The sequence below is a fragment of the Halichoeres trimaculatus genome, unplaced genomic scaffold (genome assembly GCF_033239565.1).
Source record: "Halichoeres trimaculatus isolate MK-OKI-2021-1 unplaced genomic scaffold, fHalTri1.1 fHalTri1_scaffold_23, whole genome shotgun sequence".
Taxonomy (NCBI): Eukaryota; Metazoa; Chordata; class Actinopteri; order Labriformes; family Labridae; genus Halichoeres; species Halichoeres trimaculatus.
Window position 1 is genome coordinate 22,339,092 of NW_027437201.1, and position 18,844 is coordinate 22,357,935.

Genomic DNA, 18,844 nt, shown 5'->3' on the forward strand with positions numbered 1-18,844 from the left:
CTCAAAAAATAAAACAACACAGAGAAGAGCTGTTTTTTTTTCCTCAACCAAGTAAGATAAAGTTACGACTTTCCTCTAATTAAAACTGGACTATAGTTCCTCATTAAGAAACCCCTGAAGAGCCTGTTCTAAAATACATTTTTTTCTTTTTTCTTTCTTTCTTTCTTTTATTTTGAAAGTTTTTGCTTCATCGCTCTGTGGCTGGCCTCTTAAATACAGCTGCAGGCTGTACAGATGTAAACCTCAGAGACCCGCCTTCCCGGATCCACTTCTTCAGCCGTAAAGTGCTCCGACAGCCTCAAAGTTTCACCCTTTTCTTTCATGAAATTAACGAAGAAAAGAAATAGAAATATTTATAATAATAAAAAAAGGCACAATTAAAAATTTGTACCAGTCATCTGTTGTTCTTCTTCTTTTGTGTGTTTGTTTAATTTTTTATTATTTTATTTTTTTGTGTATTTTTGAATTATTTTTCTGTTTTTTTTGTGTCTGTTTTATTCTTTATTGTTTAGAATTTTTGTGTGTGTTTCTTAAATTATTTTGTCTGGTTTTTTTTGTGTTTTTTTTTTTTATTACTTTGAATTTTTAATGTGTGTTTTGATTTTCTTTCTGCTTTTTTCTGTGTTGTTTTATTTTTCATTATTTTAATTTTTTGTTTGTATTTTTTTTTTTTTTTTTTTTTTTGTTCTCCGGTTTGTTTCTATTTTTTTGTGTGTGTGTTTCTGAAATTATTTTTTCTATTTTTTTGGTGTTTTTTTTATTTTTCATTATTTTGATTTTTTTGTGTGCGTTTCTGAAATTATTTTTCTATTTTTTTGGTGGTTTTTTATTTTTCATTATTTTGATTTTTTGTGTGTATTTTGCTTTTTCTGGGGTTTTTTTCCGTTTTTTTTTGTTTTCTGTGTTTGTTTTTTTATTGTTTTGATTTTTTTGTTTTTAATATTATTATTTTTATTTTGTTTATTTTTGTGTTTGTTTTATTTTATTGTTTTGAATATTTTTGCGTGTGTTTTAAATTATCTTTCTGTTTTCTTTTATCATTATTATCATAAATGAGGAAACTGATTCTTTTGAACTGCAAAATACTAAAAAAGCCTACAATAAAAAAAAAATCATATTCACCCTTGAACGTGACATCGATCAGATGAGAAATATGACTTTTTATGCCAACACACAGTTTATTTGCGTTAAAATAGATTTTAGATTTAAAAAAAAAAAAAACGTCTGAAAAATGTATGTTATTATTTTTTTGTGTGTGTTTTACAAGTTTAAATGAAAAAGTCAACTCAAATAAGATTACTATAGTCTACATGTATGGAAGCTTACATGGGACAAAATTCAAATGAAAAAGCAATACAAGAAATATATTTTCATTTTAAGAATACAGGCTTAATATTTATTCATAATTAAAATTAAATGCAAATTATGCAAAATTATTAAAAGTGTATTTGCATTCTTTAAGGAATTGTGTTTTAAAAACTGGAAAACATAAAAGATGAAAAACGCAATAACAAGCAAATGTGATATAATCCAAATAAAAAGGAAAAAAAAGTCAGCCTGAGCAACATGAAGAAGAAAGCTCTGCAGCGACCAAAAATGGCTTTGGCACCATCTAGTGGACAGAAGATGAACACGTTTTTTTCCTCTCCAGGAGCAAACTGCTAAAATGCACAGAGCATATAATCATTAATTAAAATAATAAACTCTGATACTTTTTAACTTTTTGTGTTTAGAGAATCACCACGCAAACGTTTCTTAAACCTGCAAACGTAAAACTCGTTCTTGTGCCAAATAAAGAAACGCTGCAGTTGTCTGTGTTACATGGCAGCTGTTGTCCGCCTGCACAGAGAAACCTGAGCCAGTTACCTCTGAGAGGCCAAATCCCGGAACTCCCACAGACCCTTAAGCGCTTGAGCAGACCACCTCAAAGAGTCAGAGGCGGAAAACTCGAAGCACAGGACGAGAAACGGACTAACATGAGGGATTTCATCTTATCATGGTCGCGCTGGTGACGCTGCTCTTCCTCAGCTTTATTTTTCTGACCTCGGCTCAGTATGAAAACTACTCCTTCACAAACTTCCCCTCAGAGGAGCTCATGCCCCTCAGCGCAGCGTACGGGCTGGCGCTGGATCATTACGCAGCAGAGAGGTGGACGGACTCCATCAGGTATCTGGAGCTGAGTTTGCGTCTGCGCAGACTCCTCAGAGACAGCGTGAGATACTGCGCGCTGCTCTGCAACAACAGCAAACACAAGGAGCTGGATTTTTCTGGAAATGAGGATTTCAGCAGCTACTGGCTCCTTATGGTGAGAGCTACCTGTCAGAAAAAGTGCAGGGCGAAATTCCCCGCGCTGCAGCTCCCTCCTCCGGGCAGAGAGGTCCTCCAGGAGTTCAGCAGAAGATCTCCGTACAGATACCTGCACTCTGCGCACTCCAAGGTCAGGAAGTTTGATAAATCTGTCTGAGCTGGAGTTTTGGATGTTTTTAAACTTTATGTTTGGTGTTTTTCCACCAGATGGATGATCTGCAGAGAGCTGTGCCCTGCGCCTACACCTACCTGCAGAGGAACCCACAGGATGAGGAGATGCTGGGGCTGATGGAGGAGTACAAGAGTCAGTACGACCTGAGAGGATTTCTGACTGACTATGAGGAACAACCACATGAGGTGAGTTGAAGTTGTACTAAAAGCATTCAGACATTAGGTCATAAGTTGAAGTTTTCCTCTTTAATCTTCATTTTCAGGCTTCTTTTCTGCAAGGAGTGAAACTTGTGACCTCAGGCGACTTCAGCAGCAGCGTGGTCCACATGGAGGAGGCTCTCAGACTCTACCTCAGAGAGTTTGACCTCTGTCAGGCCGAGTGTGAAGGGATGAGTCACCTCTCAGCAGACACTGACTTCTACGCCGCCATAGCTGGTAAGAAATATGAATATTTAAGGTGATAATGATGTATCAGAATGATGTAAAGTCTTCCTCTTTCTGTCAAATCTCTGCTAGACGTCCTTATCGCCGTGTTACAGTGTAAACTGAAGTGTGAAGAAAACTTGAGGCCTAACGTCGGTGGTTTCTTTGTGGAGAAGTTCCTGTCCACTGTTTACCACTATCTGCAGTACGCGTACTATAAAAGTAAGTTTCACTTCATCTGTTCAGATTCTCATCTTTAAACTTAACACAAACTGATCACAAACTGACTCATTTTTCCCTCTCATAGTGAATGATGGTGTCCGTGCGGTGCCCTGTGCACACAGCTACGTGCTGCTGGAGCCTGAAGACCGGGTCATGAAGCAGAACCTGCAGTATTACGAAGCCTACAGTGAACAGTGGGGCCTTCAGCCTGAACACTTCTCTCCCAGGATGGTGAGAGGAAAAACGGCCTGATCCTAATCCACATTTTAAAATGAAATTATCTCCAAATTACAGGTTATCTATCTATCTATCTATCTATCTATCTATCTATCTATCTATCTATCTATCTATCTGTCTATCTATCTATCTATCTATCCACCTATCTATCTATCCACCTATCCATCTATCTATCTATCTATCTATCTATCTATCTATCTATCTATCTATCTATCTATCTGTACTTATCTATCTATCTATCTATCTATCCATCTATCCACCTATCTATCTATCTATCTATCTATCTATCTATCTATCTATCTATCTATCTATCTATCTATCTATCTATCTATCTATCTATCTATCTATCTATCTATCTATATATCTACCTATCTATCTATATATCTACCTATCTACCTTTCTATCTATCTATCTATCTATCTATCTATCTATCTATCTATCTATCTATCTATCTATCTATCCATCTATCCATCTATCTATCTATCTATCTATCTATCTATCTATCTATCTATCCATCCATTCTCATACCCACTTACCCACCCATCTGTCTTTCTATCTATCTGTTTATCTATCTATCTATCTGTTTATCTATCTATCTATCTATCTGTACTTATCTATCTATCTATCTATCTGTACTTATCTATCTATCTATCTATCTATCTATCTATCTATCTATCTATCTATCTATCTATCTATCTATCTATCTATCTATCTATCTATCTATCTATCTATCTATCCATCCATCCATCCACCCATGTGTCTATCTATCTATCTTTCTATCTAACTATCTGTCTACCCATCCATCTATCCACCTATCCATCTATCCATCTATCTATCTATCTATCCATCCATTCTCATACCCACTTACCCACCCATCTGTCTTTCTATCTATCTGTTTATCTATCTATACAATTGAGAGGAGCACACGTAGAGAACAGAAACTGAAACTTAAGTATTAATCTATTCAACCAAGTATTGATCAACACTGACCCCAATGTTGGCATCAATACATCAATATTTTACATTGATTGGGATACCACTACTCTTGACAGTATATATATGTATATATATATATTTTATGAATGGATGGAAGAGCTGCACCCTGAAACGCAAAGAGCCACAGGTTGGCCACCTGTGCTCTATGACAACACCACACTGGCTGATGAAGTTTCGATTTCTTTCTGATTTCTGTGATTAATTTTGTAGTGATGGTGGACACTGGAGCCTAACTGCCAGACAGAAAAAGGACAGAAGAGCAGAAGAAAGAGAAACAGGAGTGAGATAGAGCACAAGCTAAAGGCTAAAAGGGCTAATCTGTTTATGCTTATGTTGATTCCAACCCACAGTCAGGATTCACTATCATTACACATTACAGACATGTTGGAGCGCCACGCTGCCGATAGCACTACACCGTACCTTGGTGCGTTGTATCCAGTAAAAAGTCGACTTGATCAAAGAAAATTTGTTTCGATCTCAATTCACCACCTGGTTAAAAGTCACGTCTTTGCCACATTGTGTGTGAGACTCCAGGCCAGCAGGTGGCGCTGCAGTCACATTAAAACAGATCCTCCTCACAGCAACTTTAAAAGAAGAACAGAAAATCTGTAGTTTCTCCTTCTAAACGTTGTTTCTGTTTGAACAGGAGGCTCTCAGAGTCTACAAGCAGACTGTCACTCTGAAGCAGATGCTAACGTCTGCACAGCAGTACTTAGAGATGACTGATGAGGTGAGTTTGATACGCTGTGGTTGCCCTTGCTTCAAAGACTTTAAAAAGCAGCCATCTTTGTCATAACGTGGTTGATTTGTTAGGATTTCCTGGGACCAGAGGAAGCGGCTCGTCTGGCCCCTGAATCTCCTGACGCTGAGTTTGAGGGGATGGGGGACTACGAGGAGTCGATCTACGCTGACTGGAGGCAGACGAAGGGCAAAGGGGACACCGGGGAGACGATGACGGAGGAAACTCCTCACAGCAACACTTGATGTGTTTATTTTTTACCCACTTTTTTATGAATATGTTTCTGGATGGGTTTAGATCGATGACAGAGAACGATGACGACTTGAGGAGAGGCTGAACGCAGCACAAACCCAGAGTTATTCAGATATCTTTATTATATATTTGAATATACAGTGATTTGAGTATTACACATAAAAAGCTGATACAGGTTAGCATCCTGTACATCCAAACATTTGTTGCTAATTACACGATTGATTCTCTAATTCTGACTACACTGTGTGGACATGAGCGGCTGTGTTTATCACCTGAGCTCGGAGCTAACTGTCCCTAAGTGTTTGATTTGATAACACTGAGTAAATACAGAACGAGACTGATTTTAAGGATATGTTGACATTTTGATTTTTGGTCTGAGTTAAATTCTGAGAACATCACCTGCTGTACAAAGTCAGATAAAGCTTGACTTTAGTGAAATAAAGGAATGTTTGTGTTGATAAACCTGGCTTTGACTTTCACTGAGTGTCAGTGTTTTCCTGTAACGCTACTGGAGGTGGACTGGCAGTGTAGCTTCATCTCTTCTGGCACAGTCTGTGCAGGTATTCAGCTTCAGTCTTTGCTTGTTTTTACAATTTCTACTCCTAATTTAAACTTTCTGGAAACTAATGGATTCAGAGGCTAAGAGTCTGACTTTTTCTGTTGTTAAAGAGAAATATTTTATATACAGATGATGTTAGTTTCTGTGCTAAGAGTAAGTTTATAGGAGTACATATTTACCGAACCGTTCAGTCAAAGTTTAACTATCTAAAGTCGTTGAAAGATAAATAACTAAAATGATTTGTGGTATTCATGGGATAAACGGTCAGATATGGGCATGGAAATCTTTCATCTTTCAAACCCCCACATGTTGAAAACCCAGACTTCCCTGAACCGTCATGAGCAGTTTATCGGCTGAGAGGCAGGAAGTATTTCTCTCCTCACTTGTGCTTCCATTCAGCTGCTGGTTCCTGCAGCTTGAATGAATCTATGATACACTATGTACATCAGCACCCATGGTCAGCATACGTGTATGCATATTGATTGTACATGAATTGAATATGTAACAGCAGGATGAAGCAATCTGTGTGTGCACCATGGACAGTGTTAAAAGCTGGACGACACGCTAACTCCATAAAAGTGAAGCCAAAACAAGCCAGAGGGACTTTTACATTTAAGGTCCCATATTATGCAAAAAAATTACTTTATTAAGTCTTTTAGTGAAATTTGTGGGTCTTTGTCTTTCCTCCCAGCCCACAAAATGTGATATTTAATGACCAAACCTGTTCTTAGTAGAGCTTGTGGATGTAAAATCCTGACCTAAAACGAGCTGTTTGGATTTTGGGGATTTACTGACACCAGCGATTCCCTTTTTGACCAACCAAGAGTAAGTCTGATCTGATTGGTCCGCTGGAGCAGATACCCCCGAACCCCCTCTCTGCCCACTGCCAAAGTTGAAGAGCCATCACTGCTCTGTTTTTGGCTGTAATCAGCCACATAGTTCCATGCTCAAGCTTCCCATCTCAGAAGAAGACAGACTAAGTGTCTAGAGTTCATTTATCAGGAAATGTTCCAGCAACACTCAGTAAAACTGTGCATGTGTGTGCTAGTCACTTCACGGCCGACTGCTTTTCCAACTTTGGACAGTCCAACAGAGGGCTAGCCAATAGACTGGTCCTGAATCCAGGCGCATTACCAACCATCCTCCAACAAACCTGGGACCCTGGAAATGTGAGTATTTTAAATGCTGTGTGCTGTGGAGCAGATGGAAGAGCTTTTCCTCAGTGTCCCCCCGTCTCTGTGTTAGCTTCAGGATGCTAACTTTAGCTGCAGTTAGCCTGTTGTTTTAGCCTGTAATGTTACGGTAAACGAGCTTCTCTGTTTTCTAAACATTGTGCACTCGGAGCTCGTGGCGCCGCTCTCAGTGACGTGGAAGAGCGGGGCGGTATCAGCGGTGGCTCATTTACATATGAAGGCCACGCCCACTAAATCAGAGCGTTCTGAACAGAGGGGCTATGAGAGCCTGGAAACAATGCTGCTGTGCTTGATTTATTGGCTTTTTGGACCAAAACATGTTACTACCATTTCATGAAGACATCAATGATCCAGATTAAACTGCAGAAAAGGAGCAGGATATGGGATCTTTAAACCTGTTTCCTCCTTTCTAATAATCTCTGATTCCCACAGCTGCTCATCACAGACTGTTTCCATGTATGCTTTGAAAGCATTTTGGCTTCACTTTTTTTTACAAATGAAAGAAGATACATGTGTGTCATCCATACTCATACACAGTCAGTGGTGCACATGTTGAACTGCATCCATGCAGACCTGGACTACACATTCATACATTAATGCAGATTATGGCAAAGCTTTGTTTTACATGTTACTACTGTTTCTTAATAGGAGGCAGCATAACGCGGGAACATAGAGCTATCACTGAGGACTGTAAAGGCCTAAAGCACAAAAATAACCCTCATCAAACACCACTGTAGACTATTTGTTGATATCTATACACTTCTATTGCAGTTAAAGTTGCACCACTGACAGGAAGTGGTTGTCTGTCCATGAGATGTGCGAGCGCTAAGGAAATCACTTAAAGGATATGACAGAAATCTGCTGGAATCACAGGGTTAAAAAACGCTTAGTTCTTCCTGAAAATTTGCAACCAGATAATCCCTGACAGCTGCTCAACTCTGGTACAAATGTGTCCCCCAGGGCTTCCATACCGCTGTCAAAAAAAAGAAAATCCTTGACGTTCCAGGAGGAGGAGAAGGAGGGAACAGAAAAGCACTGAGGGCTTAAAAAGTGGAAGACATCTTTGTTTTTGTTCGTCTCTTCAGATTAGGCTGGACACAGTGTAAGGTAGACAGGACAGCGAGGAGGTACAGCTCACACCCCCGAAGATCTGAAAACAGGAAGAGGAAGGAAGACGAGGAAAGGTGAAGAAAGAGGAGGCAAGGAGAGGAAAGATGAAAGCATGCACACGAAGGTGGTGAAGATTTCCTGACTTCTTCCTCAAATATGTGACAAACAAAATCACTTGTAGGTGGTTCACTTTAACGGATGAAGGTTTATTAAATGATTGTTACAAAGCTGAAACTGCAGCTCGTTTATCGCCACATGCAGTAAAAATAATAACAAAGCAAACTTTGATTACGGAGTACAAATAGATGCACATGCCAAAAGAAAACGTTTAAAATGCATTTGTGTGTTTTTTATTTATTCAATTAAAAAAGTGTTAAATCAAAAAGTAAATCCATCAAAGCAGGAAACACATGAGTGTGTCGGTGTATCTTTCTTATGGCATTACGTGAAGTGATGAAACGACTAAAATGATCAGGACTGAAGGGTGGGATCATACCTTCCTCTCCGGATGTTTCTGTATCAGCAGTGAGGCAGGAGGAAAAACACAAAGAGGAGGTTTAGATTAAAAAGGTGAGACGTTTGGTGATTTGGTGGTTTTAAACGGAGGAGGAACATTCGATGAAGCCAAGGCTTTGACAGCAAAGCATCAAACAGACAGACTTCTCTGTATCGTCAGTGCTCATCCAGGCTGAGCTGATGCTGTCACACGAGATACAGTCACAGAGTTCAGGCAGAGGAAGAAAGTCAGAGACAAGCATTTTGGTTTGTTTGCATCCTGCAGGCATGCCACGGCGAAGCAAGAAAGAGGTGAGGTCAGATCCACGAGGATCCTTTTTACTCTTTTCTTTTTAAAAGACAAAAAAGTCTGGAAAACAACTGCTTTTTTTTTCAAAACCATGTGCCAACTTTACCCATGATGCAGCTGGGTTTAAGGAAGTAAGGTTGGAGATTCAGACATGTTTTGTTAGTGCAGATGAGGCTCATGCAGAAAAAGAGCAGGATACAAAAACCTTTTAAAAAAGGATGGGTACTGATACGTTTTTATTCATAACAATTCCCTTATCAATCCAATTCTTTATCAATTACTCCTCTAAATTTATAATATAGAGGGAGCAAATTATGGAATAATTTTTCTTAACTGTTAAAGAAATGTTCCTCAACAAATGGTTATAAAAGATGTTTAAAGGATCATTTAATTACTAAAATTGACTAAAATAGTTTCTAAATTACTAAAATTAGCTATGTGTATATATATATATTTTTTTGTTTTTGTTTTCATTTATGGTCACTTTTTCTCTGGAGTCACTGGCAATACGATCCTTCATAGAACTCGCTCATACAGACCACTCATGTTTTTTATTTGGTCTTTTTATTTCTTCTTTTTTAATTGTGGTGGTATTTGTTTTGTTATTATTTTGTCATAACTTTGCCTCTTCCTGCGCCTAATGTAATTGTTATCTTTGACTTTTGTGTATTTCATAATTGTGCAAAAAAAATATATAAAATAACAAAAAAAATAATAATAATAATACAAAAAATCTGGTTACAGAAAGTTGCTTAACAGGTTTTCTGTGTCAACAACATCTAGTTGATTTACTAAGTAAATAAAAATGAAATTGGTCACTGGATGTACTGTTTTGTTATGTTATTGACTGAAGTAGGCCATCTAGTGTCTTGAAGTGGTTATAACATGTTTCAGTTTGGAAACTTAGTGAAGTCAGCTACGACGAAAGTTGAAATTCTAGTCTGAGAGGCCCAAGTTGTACCGATGTATGCTAACCGCTAGCATATCAACAGAATTTCCCATGTACGTTAGCACCAAGCTTGCGCTATTTTGTTTACATCGTTTGTAGTAAATGAGGGGATTTAAACCATGTTAAGTGTATTGAATATGAATATTTTGAGAGGAAGTAATGGTCACTTCTTTGTGTGCTCATTTCTTCAGTAAAACGTCGAGCTGAAAATCGTGAATCAGAGTTTTCTTGGGAAACCGTTAGCTAACGGCTAAGCTAAGATTGCTGCGTCAGACTAGTCAACGTCGAACGTCTGTTCAAGCAGGATAGTGTAAAAACTCCATAAGGGAATCGTTAGCATAGAGGCTAATGATGTCGCTTATGACAAGCCCTTTTAACATTTAATAGCTAGTCTGGATATGTAATTCAGATACTTGCGATTCATTTCTTCCTCGTTAAATTGAACATTTCAGATATCCACAATGACATTATTCATATCCACAATTTTAATTTCAGATATCCACAACTTAATTCCTCCCAGGACAAATCCCCTTTCCCCATTCATGTGTGTGGGGTTTCTCATTACAGATATCTTAAATTCAATCATGGATAGCCACAATGTGAGATGTGGATACCTGCAACTAAATTATGACTATCCATAAATCTAGTTGCAGATATCTACAATTTCATTCTGGCTAGTCACAATTTCAAATCAAGATATCTTCAACCCCCTTCCATCAAAGATATCTATAACAGCATTTATAGATATCTTTAATTACATTTGACTAGTCAATGATGTTATAGATATCTTGAACTGGAATTACGCCTAGTCAGAATGAAATTGTAGATATCTGCAACTAGATTCATGGATAGCCATAATTTAGTTGCAGATATCTATAATCAAGTTACAAATATCTTTAAATTAATTGTGGTTAGAGATATCTCAAATTCAAGATATCTTAAACTTTTATTTTGACGAGCTAAGAAAACTGTTAAAATGATTTTTTCTCTTCTCTCCTCCAGTTTATTTGGGTCAGTATCCAATGGGAAGCCTCGCATGTCCGGTGTCATGAACACATTTTTGACAGTCAAAATCACATTAAAGATATCTTTAATTCTGGATAGTCTAAACTGAATTATAGATATCTCCAACTGTATTTTTGACAAGTCAAAATTGATTTTTGACTAGTCACAATTATGTTGTTGATAACTATAATGTTAATTCCGTAGAGTCAAATGTAGCTATTAAATGTTAAAAGGGCTTGCCATTTGAGGTGAGTGTGTTTCAGACAACCAGCAGAGCAGCAGTGTGTGTGTGTGTGTGTGTGTGTTAGCTGACAGAGGAACACAGCAGGCACACACAGATAGAGGCATGCTACAGCTCTTACTTAAATCCCCATCCAGTTCCCCCCAGGATTATCGCTGCCAGCAGAATAGCACCAGCAACCGAACCTATTATGATATTGGTGCCACTGGGACCTGTGGGAGTGAAGGAGTCAGCCGGTGAGGGGGGGCGAAGACTATCCCACATTACTTTTCATGGTGAAATAGTGAAACAGTCGTCACTCTAACTGTGAACGCTCATGACAGAACTTCCTGTCTTCTTCTGTGCGTGTGCTACCTTTGTACTTCTCTGGGCCCTCTGGTGGGGTGGGGATGGGGATCGGGTCGAACACACTGCAGTCCTTCCCAGTGTAGTCTGGATCACAGATACACTTCACCTCGTTACTGCAGGTCTGAGGGAAGAAACAAAGAAGATTAAAGGATAAGTTCGGTAAATACAGCTTTTACATTGTTTGTAGAATGAAGTAGAACAAAATACTCACCCAGAAGGCTTTCCTGATCCAAGCAGTGCTTCGGGAGATATTTAGATCCAAAATCGTGCAGCGGACGTCCGTATAATGGGATCCATCGGGGCATAGACAGCGCCGCTCCTAAAACTGCATTAATGGTCCAAAAACTCACCAATATTCCATCATGGTCCGCTCTGGGTTAGTCCTCTGCTGCAGTCTGTGTCACTCCAGACAGCGCTGTGTGGCTGTACTGACCTCTGAGCTGACGAAGACTTTGTTTACGTTTGCCCCTCCGTGCATGTGCAGTACTCTCTGGAGCGCTGACTCCTTTCTTTGAGGGGCAAACGTAAACAAAGTCTTCGTCAGTTCAGAGGTCAGTACAGCCACACAGCGCTGTCTGGAGTGACACAGACTGCAGCAGAGGACTAACCCGGAGCGGACCATGATGGAATATTGGTGAGTTTTTGGACGATTAATGCAGTTTTAGGAGCGGCGCTGTCTATGCCCCGATGGATCCCATTATACGGACGTCCGCTGCACGATTTTGGATCTAAATATCTCCTGAAGCACTGCTTGGATCAGGTAAACCTTCTTGGTGAGTATTTTGTTCTACTTCATTCTATAAACAATGTAAAAGCTGTATTAACCGAACTTATCTTTTAAACCGGACAGAGTGGAGCGGCACCCGACTCACCCCGTGGTGGGAGCAGATGCGTGAGACGGAGGAGCCTGGGCAGGTGCTGAGGTTGAAGGTGGTGACAGGGAGGCAGCGGCGCTCCAAACACATCATGTTCGGCCCACATGGCGTCCCGTCATCCACGTAACCCAGATCCAAGCCGTCATCCAGCACTGCATGGCCGCCCCTACAGGTCAGATGTTTAGATTAATAACAAAAACATTCATGTTTTCACCTTCCCCAGATAAAAACAGACTTTTCTGTCCTCCTAATGGTGCTGACCTGCAGTCCATGTATCTGTTCTGGTGGTGGATGGTCAGACTCGTCAGCTTCCCCTGCAGCTCCCCAAACCTGGGCCTGGCTGTCAGGTTGGTGCACAGCAGCAAACCACACAGGACGTCTCTGGAGGAAACACAGCGTTGAAATACTTAAATAATGAGAAACAAATCAAGAAACTCAAGGACTCGACGACAGAGTTCACTCACTGCTTGTTGCACTGCACCCATCCCTGACCGCTGGGGTCTGGGCCACAGTTTCCTTTCTCTGTGCCCTCAGAGTTCAGCTTCTCGTAGCAGAACCTGTCGGCTGAGTCTGAGACCAGAGGACACCTCCTGAAACCCTCAATTCAACTATCACAAACTGATTTGATTGAGCATGCAGCCATGTAATCAGTGGTGACAGTCTGCTATCGAGAAATAACAGACCATCACTCCAAACTGTAGCTGTAAGAAGACATTAAGCTAACTATCCAATCCAAACCTACTGTAGCCCCACAGAGTCCTGCACTGGCCATCTCTGGTCTTACAGCGGCCTCCGTAACATCGACCCTGATCAGGAAGACAGGCGGACACCAGAATAATCAAACTCAAGAAGCAGTTAAAAAAAGATGTATAGACTTGTAATGATGGCGTGACTTTACCTGTCCAGCGTCACACATGTAGCCGTCCAGTTTGTGCACGTTATGAGGACACTGTGAGAAAGACACGATGAGAGTCTGACGTCTTATTCTGGATTAACGTAGAGATATATTCCAGGTTTCTCTTACCTGACTGGAGTCTCCCGAGCAGGTCTCTGGGATGTCACAGTCGTTCACAGCATCTCGGCACGTCACTCCTCTCAGCTCGTACTGCCATGAAACACCAGAGAAGAAGAACAGACAGAGAGAGGACGGCACATGAAGAGGTTTTTAGAGGATTTTATAATCAGTCAAAACTGTGAGAGGTGGAAAGAAGCGTCTTACCTTACAGTCCCTGCAGCAGAGCCCATTACTGCACATGGCATTGTGGGTAAGCGTGCACTTTTTACAGCAGTTAGCTCCACTCCGTGCACACTCCTACAAACCAGAAACCAGATTAAAAGACCAATTTTTGGTACTTTTTTGTGCTTATTTGGTAAAAAATATAAATTTGTTTAATTTTTTTTGTTTTTGTTTTTCAATTTGACATATTCTTTAATATATAACCACATAAATCACCCACTCTTCCACTCCCTCATAGTCACACAGATGCATTTAGGTATGGTCATTCATGGTACCTTTTGATTTTTCATCAATAGGTACCCAGTACTTTTGACAGATTTCAGTAGGTACCTATAAAAGTACCTAATTTGGTACCCATCCCTACTCCTGACAGCTGTAAAGCAGCGAACTATGTGTGGTTTCTTGATTTAATTTTTTACTTGACAATATAATCATGACTTTACAAAAGAAGTGGTTGTTTGGGCGACTTATCTGTAGAAACAATGACCAATTTCAGACATTTTTAAATGTTATTCTAATATTTTCAACTCTTTTATGGTCTCTATATTTTTGTTGTTTCTTTGTTAAATCTCATAACGTTTGTTTTATTGTTGAGTATTATTATTTCTTTTTGTTCTCCACATATGGTTGAACACATGTACGCATGTATCACTCTGTGTTCTCACTGAAATCTTATCTGTTCTGGGCCTACTCTGTTTCTTATAGAAAGGTGAGGTCCTTTGCACAAGCCTAATGGCTTCTTGACCTCTCCTGACACATTTATTTTTTTGTCTTAATATTTCCAGTTTGACTTTATGTATCTTTTACAGTGCAAAATCTGATAAACAATAAACAAATAAAAAATAAAAAATTGCTTATTGTGTGTTCATGTTCCTAGTAATAATAATAATAATAATAATAATAATAAAATAAAAATTAAAATTAAAATTAAAATAATAATAATAATTAAAATTAAAATAATAATAATAATAATAATAATAATAATAATAATAATAATAACAATAATGATAATAAAAATTAAAATTTAAATAATAATAATGATAATGATAATAATAATAATTTAAATAATAATAATAATAATAATAATAATAATAATAATAACTTATTTGTATAGCACTTTCAAAAACAGAAGTTTACAAAGTGCTTTGACAAACAATCAGGACATAAAAATGAGGAACACAAACTTCAGCACAAAGAAAATTAAAACAGAAAGCTCAGTTCAGTCAAGACGCTCTGACAAATACTGTAGCTTCATATGACACATAAACCCAGACAATACAAGAACCAGGCGATACAAAATAAGACCATGAGGACCTAAATAAAAGTTAAAAACATACCATACTGTACCAACTTTATTTATAGAGCACTTTTAAAAACAAGCACAGCTGTAAACAAAGTGCTGTACGGGTAGATCAAAATAAAACGATAAAAAGAGATAAGGAAAAACAGACACATCAAAGGAAAACATGGTAAAAACAACTCAAAGAAAATAAAAACAAATAAAGGAGAATAAAAGAGAATAAAAGGGAATAAGACCGGGCAAAAAAAAAAAAAAAGCAATGGAAAAATTGAATAATGTACATAACTAACTGTGTTTTACAGATCCGCCACAGGAGGGCAGCAGCTACATTGGCTAATCTAGATCATTTATAGAGGTTTTCCTTCCTTAACCGTTAAACTGTCCCTTCAGGTAAAGATCCACAAAATTTACCTCAAATAAAGCCCTCTCCTCAGAGGATAAAAACCTGATCAGTTTATGAGAAGGAATCATATGTAGCTGAACTCACCACCAGAGATCCACAGTCACACTCCTCTCCCAGCTCCACGTATCCGTTCCCACACTCAGACGGGTCCAACAGCTACAGGAAGCACAGCCAGAAGAGAGGTCAGTGCAGTAAAACACGTGGAGGTATCAAACTGTTAGAAACAGGACTTTAAGATGACGACCCTCCTCCTGCTCACCTTACTGGGCTTGTTGAAGAGACAGCTGCCTCCTCCCTGTTGGAGGAAACGCAGATACTCGTCTATGCTGCAGCGAGAGAACTTCCTGGGCAGGTAGTAACTGAGAGAGAAAAGAGGAAAAGGGTTTTTTTTTGCAGCAGATTCCAGTTTTAATGTCTGATTTTTCCAGTTTGATGTAATGTCAGTGAAGATCATACCCTGTGTCCTCCATGATGCAGCCCAGCCATGGATCTGGACACCTGCAGTCACCTGGACAAACACAAACGTAAACACAAGCATGAAAAAAACAGATTAACTAAAAAATATGAAGTCATTCCCAGGACAGTTGGTGAGTTTTATCTGGGACTCCTTGAAGATGCTTCACTTGCATCAGACTGAAACAACGTAAGACCAAAATAACACGAAGGCAGCGTGTTCCTGCTTCTGTGTTTGCACTCCCATGATCCTTTGCAAGAGATCTGCACCACAATCTTTACTGTTTGTTGTTCTCACCGGCAGCCGGCCGCTCTTTGTTCCTCAGCATGCCGATGTTCTGGCCCAGACTCTGGCTCAGTGTGATGGCCATGGGGCCAACACTGCCGAACTGCGCACACACACACACACACACACACACACACACACACACAGAGCAAGTCAACGACACCAAACAGAGAAAACACACCGTCCTGAACTTTGGAGACACATCATCACTTCTGTTTATTTTTGAGTCGTGTGTATCGATCAGAAATCCTGATCCCTGACCCGAGTCTCTGATCTGAGAGAAGCACGAGTCTCACCTCATTGATGCCTCCGCCTCTGGTGATGGAGCAGATGCCTCCGATGTAGGCGGCCTCGCTGCGGCTGCTCATGAACGTCCTCCCACTGTCAAGACACGGAGGGAGATTTTAAAGAAGGTGCAGGTGAAGAGGAGGAGGAAAATGAAGAAGAAGAAGAAGAAGAAAGGTAAGGGGGAGATAGAGAGAGGGAAAGGGGAGGAAAGATGGAGGAGAACAGAAGAAGAAGAGTAAGAGCGCGGACTCACGAGAAGAGGTGAACGGCGTCGCAGCGCTCCTTGATGCTCTCCTTCCTGTACTTCATGAAGTCTCTCAGGGTGAGCAGAGCGTCGTCGCCCACAGAGATCCTGTTCTCAGACGACCAGGTTTCCATGGCCACCAGGACGATGCGGGTGTTGAGCTGCTCTTTGTAGATCTGAACTCATCCCAGAGGAAAAAACAAAATAAATTCACTGTTTGCTGCTGCTGAGACCAAAAAATCAACTCTAGAAGAAACTACTGAGATTTAACTGACGGAGGGGTTTGAAAATCTTTAATTTTGTCCTTATCCCAAACAAAACTGCTTCTCTCATGTTCAACAAGCGTGAAGAGATTACTAAGCCTCTTCTTAAAAGGAGAAAATACGTTAGTGAATCTAATTACTTTAAAAAAAAATGAAGTTTTGCAATTTATGATTTTTTTTTTATTTTGAAAATCTTTTAAATTTCAGGTTTCTTTAATTTTTGCAAAATTTTAAAGATTTGAAATTTATTTAAATTTTGGGGGTAAATTTCAAAACTTTTTAGGATCCTTGCAAATAGTTTAAATTTAATTTCTCTTAAAATTTCACAAATTTTTAAAATTAATTGTTCTTTTTACTTTTTGCAAACTTCTGAAAATTAAAAAATATATATTTTACATTTTTTTCAATTTCAAAATTTGTTTTAGAATTTTTAGAAATTTAAAATTTTTAGGATCCATGTGAATTGTCTACATTTCAGTTTTTGAAACTTTTGCAAATTTTTGAATTTTTGTTTTATTTTACTTTTTGCTTTTTGCAAACTTTTAAAAATTCAAGATTTTTTTAAACATATTTTTCAATATCAAAATTTATTGTAATTTTTTTAGAAATTTCAAAACCTTTCTGGATCATTGCAAATTATTTTAATTTTAATTCTTTAAAACTTTTGCAAATTTTTGAATTTTATTGTTCTTTATTGCTTTTTGCAAACTTTTGAAAATTCAATTTTGTTTTCTTTTTTGTTAATATCAAAATGTATTGAAATTTCTGTAAATTTCTTACACCTACAATTTTTTCAAAAACTTGAAAATTTAAAAGTTATTGAAATTTTGTAAACTTTTGCAAAATTTAGATCCATGGTTTATGTTACTTTTTCTATACCATATTCTTAGTAAATGTTCTTATTAATATTTTATACTTCTATTCAATTTTTTCAATTTTTATACTTTTGTATGTTCTATATTTTCCTATTTTTTACTTTTCTTTTTAACACTCTTTGAAGGGGGTAACTGTAACTAAAAAGTAATTTCTCCACAGGGATCAATTAGATCTGATCTAATCCAAGACATGCACTGAGCCTTAAGTTAGTTCCTATCAGGCTGATTTATGTCTGAGTTAAAATAGGTTTTGAAGCAATAAAAGAAATAAAAGAGTCAAATTCAAGATATAAATTAAAAGATTTTGAAGAAAGTCTGAAACATAACGGCCTCCAGATGATTTAGAGACTTGTTGGGAGGTAATCCAGAATATACTGTGGATTTGTTTAGACCATGGACTGGAGTCATCCTGTTCCTGAAAACTTTGAGATGATGAAACCATCCAGACTAAACTCTCAAAAACAGATCCACTTTGAGGAAATGCCACTGACTTCTATAAACTTCCACTCACCCCGTCGGCCATGTTCACCACCGCTTTGGCAAAGTTCTTGGTCTGCGTGGCCGACCGCCGGAGCTGCACGAACTGACAGAGAGAGAAACGCCTCGGTCATTCATCAATGCTCTCATGCAGCAGCGACAGAGACGGATAAACAGACGCCGTTCAGCTGACGGCGGCACACCTACCAGCTCGTGGTCGTTCACCACCATCAGCTCGATGTACTTGGTCTCCGTCTGGACGGTTCGCTGGCCTCGCCGCACCTGGAGAGGGCGAAGGGAGCCCACGCAGAGAGAAGTATGAGTGAGCCGTCAGATTCACCTTCACACACACACACACACACACACACACACACACACACACACTTGTGCTGATGCTGCTGAAACTCAAGCCTTCGTCCTTGAACGGGAAACAACTTGGGAAGCAACAGCCTCTCATTCATTCAACGAGCTCGATATCTGAAGGGATGAATCTGAGCGTGTGTATCCGATTACCCCGGGAGTTTCACAGAGAGGAAAATTATTTCTGAAGCAGCAGAAAACTTGCTCAGAAATGAAACATTTAGTA

At 38.9% G+C, this 18,844-nt stretch overlaps 2 protein-coding genes across 3 annotated transcripts in view; one reads left to right on the plus strand and one right to left on the minus strand.

Moving 5' to 3' along the window:
• The first annotated feature begins 1,839 nt into the window (after positions 1-1,839).
• Positions 1,840-5,422, plus strand: LOC141784789 (endoplasmic reticulum protein SC65-like). Its single transcript, XM_074662658.1, has 7 exons — positions 1,840-2,437; positions 2,515-2,664; positions 2,742-2,913; positions 2,995-3,123; positions 3,209-3,354; positions 5,003-5,086; positions 5,170-5,422. The coding sequence occupies exons 1-7, from the start codon at positions 1,997-1,999 to the stop codon at positions 5,338-5,340; spliced, it is 1,293 nt and encodes a 430-aa protein (XP_074518759.1). The 5' UTR covers positions 1,840-1,996; the 3' UTR covers positions 5,341-5,422.
• Positions 5,423-5,450: 28 nt separating this feature from the next.
• The window catches only part of adam11 (ADAM metallopeptidase domain 11), a 29,563-nt gene continuing 16,169 nt past the window's right edge, over positions 5,451-18,844 (minus strand). Inside the window, exons 9-27 of one of the 2 annotated variants that reach the window (XM_074662655.1) lie at positions 18,466-18,540; positions 18,293-18,364; positions 16,653-16,819; positions 16,408-16,492; positions 16,124-16,214; positions 15,829-15,880; positions 15,632-15,731; positions 15,457-15,528; positions 13,652-13,744; positions 13,457-13,537; positions 13,331-13,381; positions 13,175-13,238; positions 12,897-13,002; positions 12,694-12,813; positions 12,430-12,598; positions 11,564-11,678; positions 11,331-11,421; positions 8,706-8,723; positions 5,451-8,249 (exon numbers count right to left, since the gene is read on the minus strand). In XM_074662655.1, coding sequence (XP_074518756.1) covers positions 8,234-8,249; positions 8,706-8,723; positions 11,331-11,421; positions 11,564-11,678; positions 12,430-12,598; positions 12,694-12,813; positions 12,897-13,002; positions 13,175-13,238; positions 13,331-13,381; positions 13,457-13,537; positions 13,652-13,744; positions 15,457-15,528; positions 15,632-15,731; positions 15,829-15,880; positions 16,124-16,214; positions 16,408-16,492; positions 16,653-16,819; positions 18,293-18,364; positions 18,466-18,540 — 1,638 coding nt within the window. In that variant the 3' untranslated portion in view covers positions 5,451-8,233. Of the gene's footprint in view, positions 8,250-8,665; positions 8,724-11,330; positions 11,422-11,563; positions 11,679-12,429; positions 12,599-12,693; positions 12,814-12,896; positions 13,003-13,174; positions 13,239-13,330; positions 13,382-13,456; positions 13,538-13,651; positions 13,745-15,456; positions 15,529-15,631; positions 15,732-15,828; positions 15,881-16,123; positions 16,215-16,407; positions 16,493-16,652; positions 16,820-18,292; positions 18,365-18,465; positions 18,541-18,844 lie in introns of those variants that run through there. The other variant, XM_074662654.1, reaches the window with a different exon arrangement.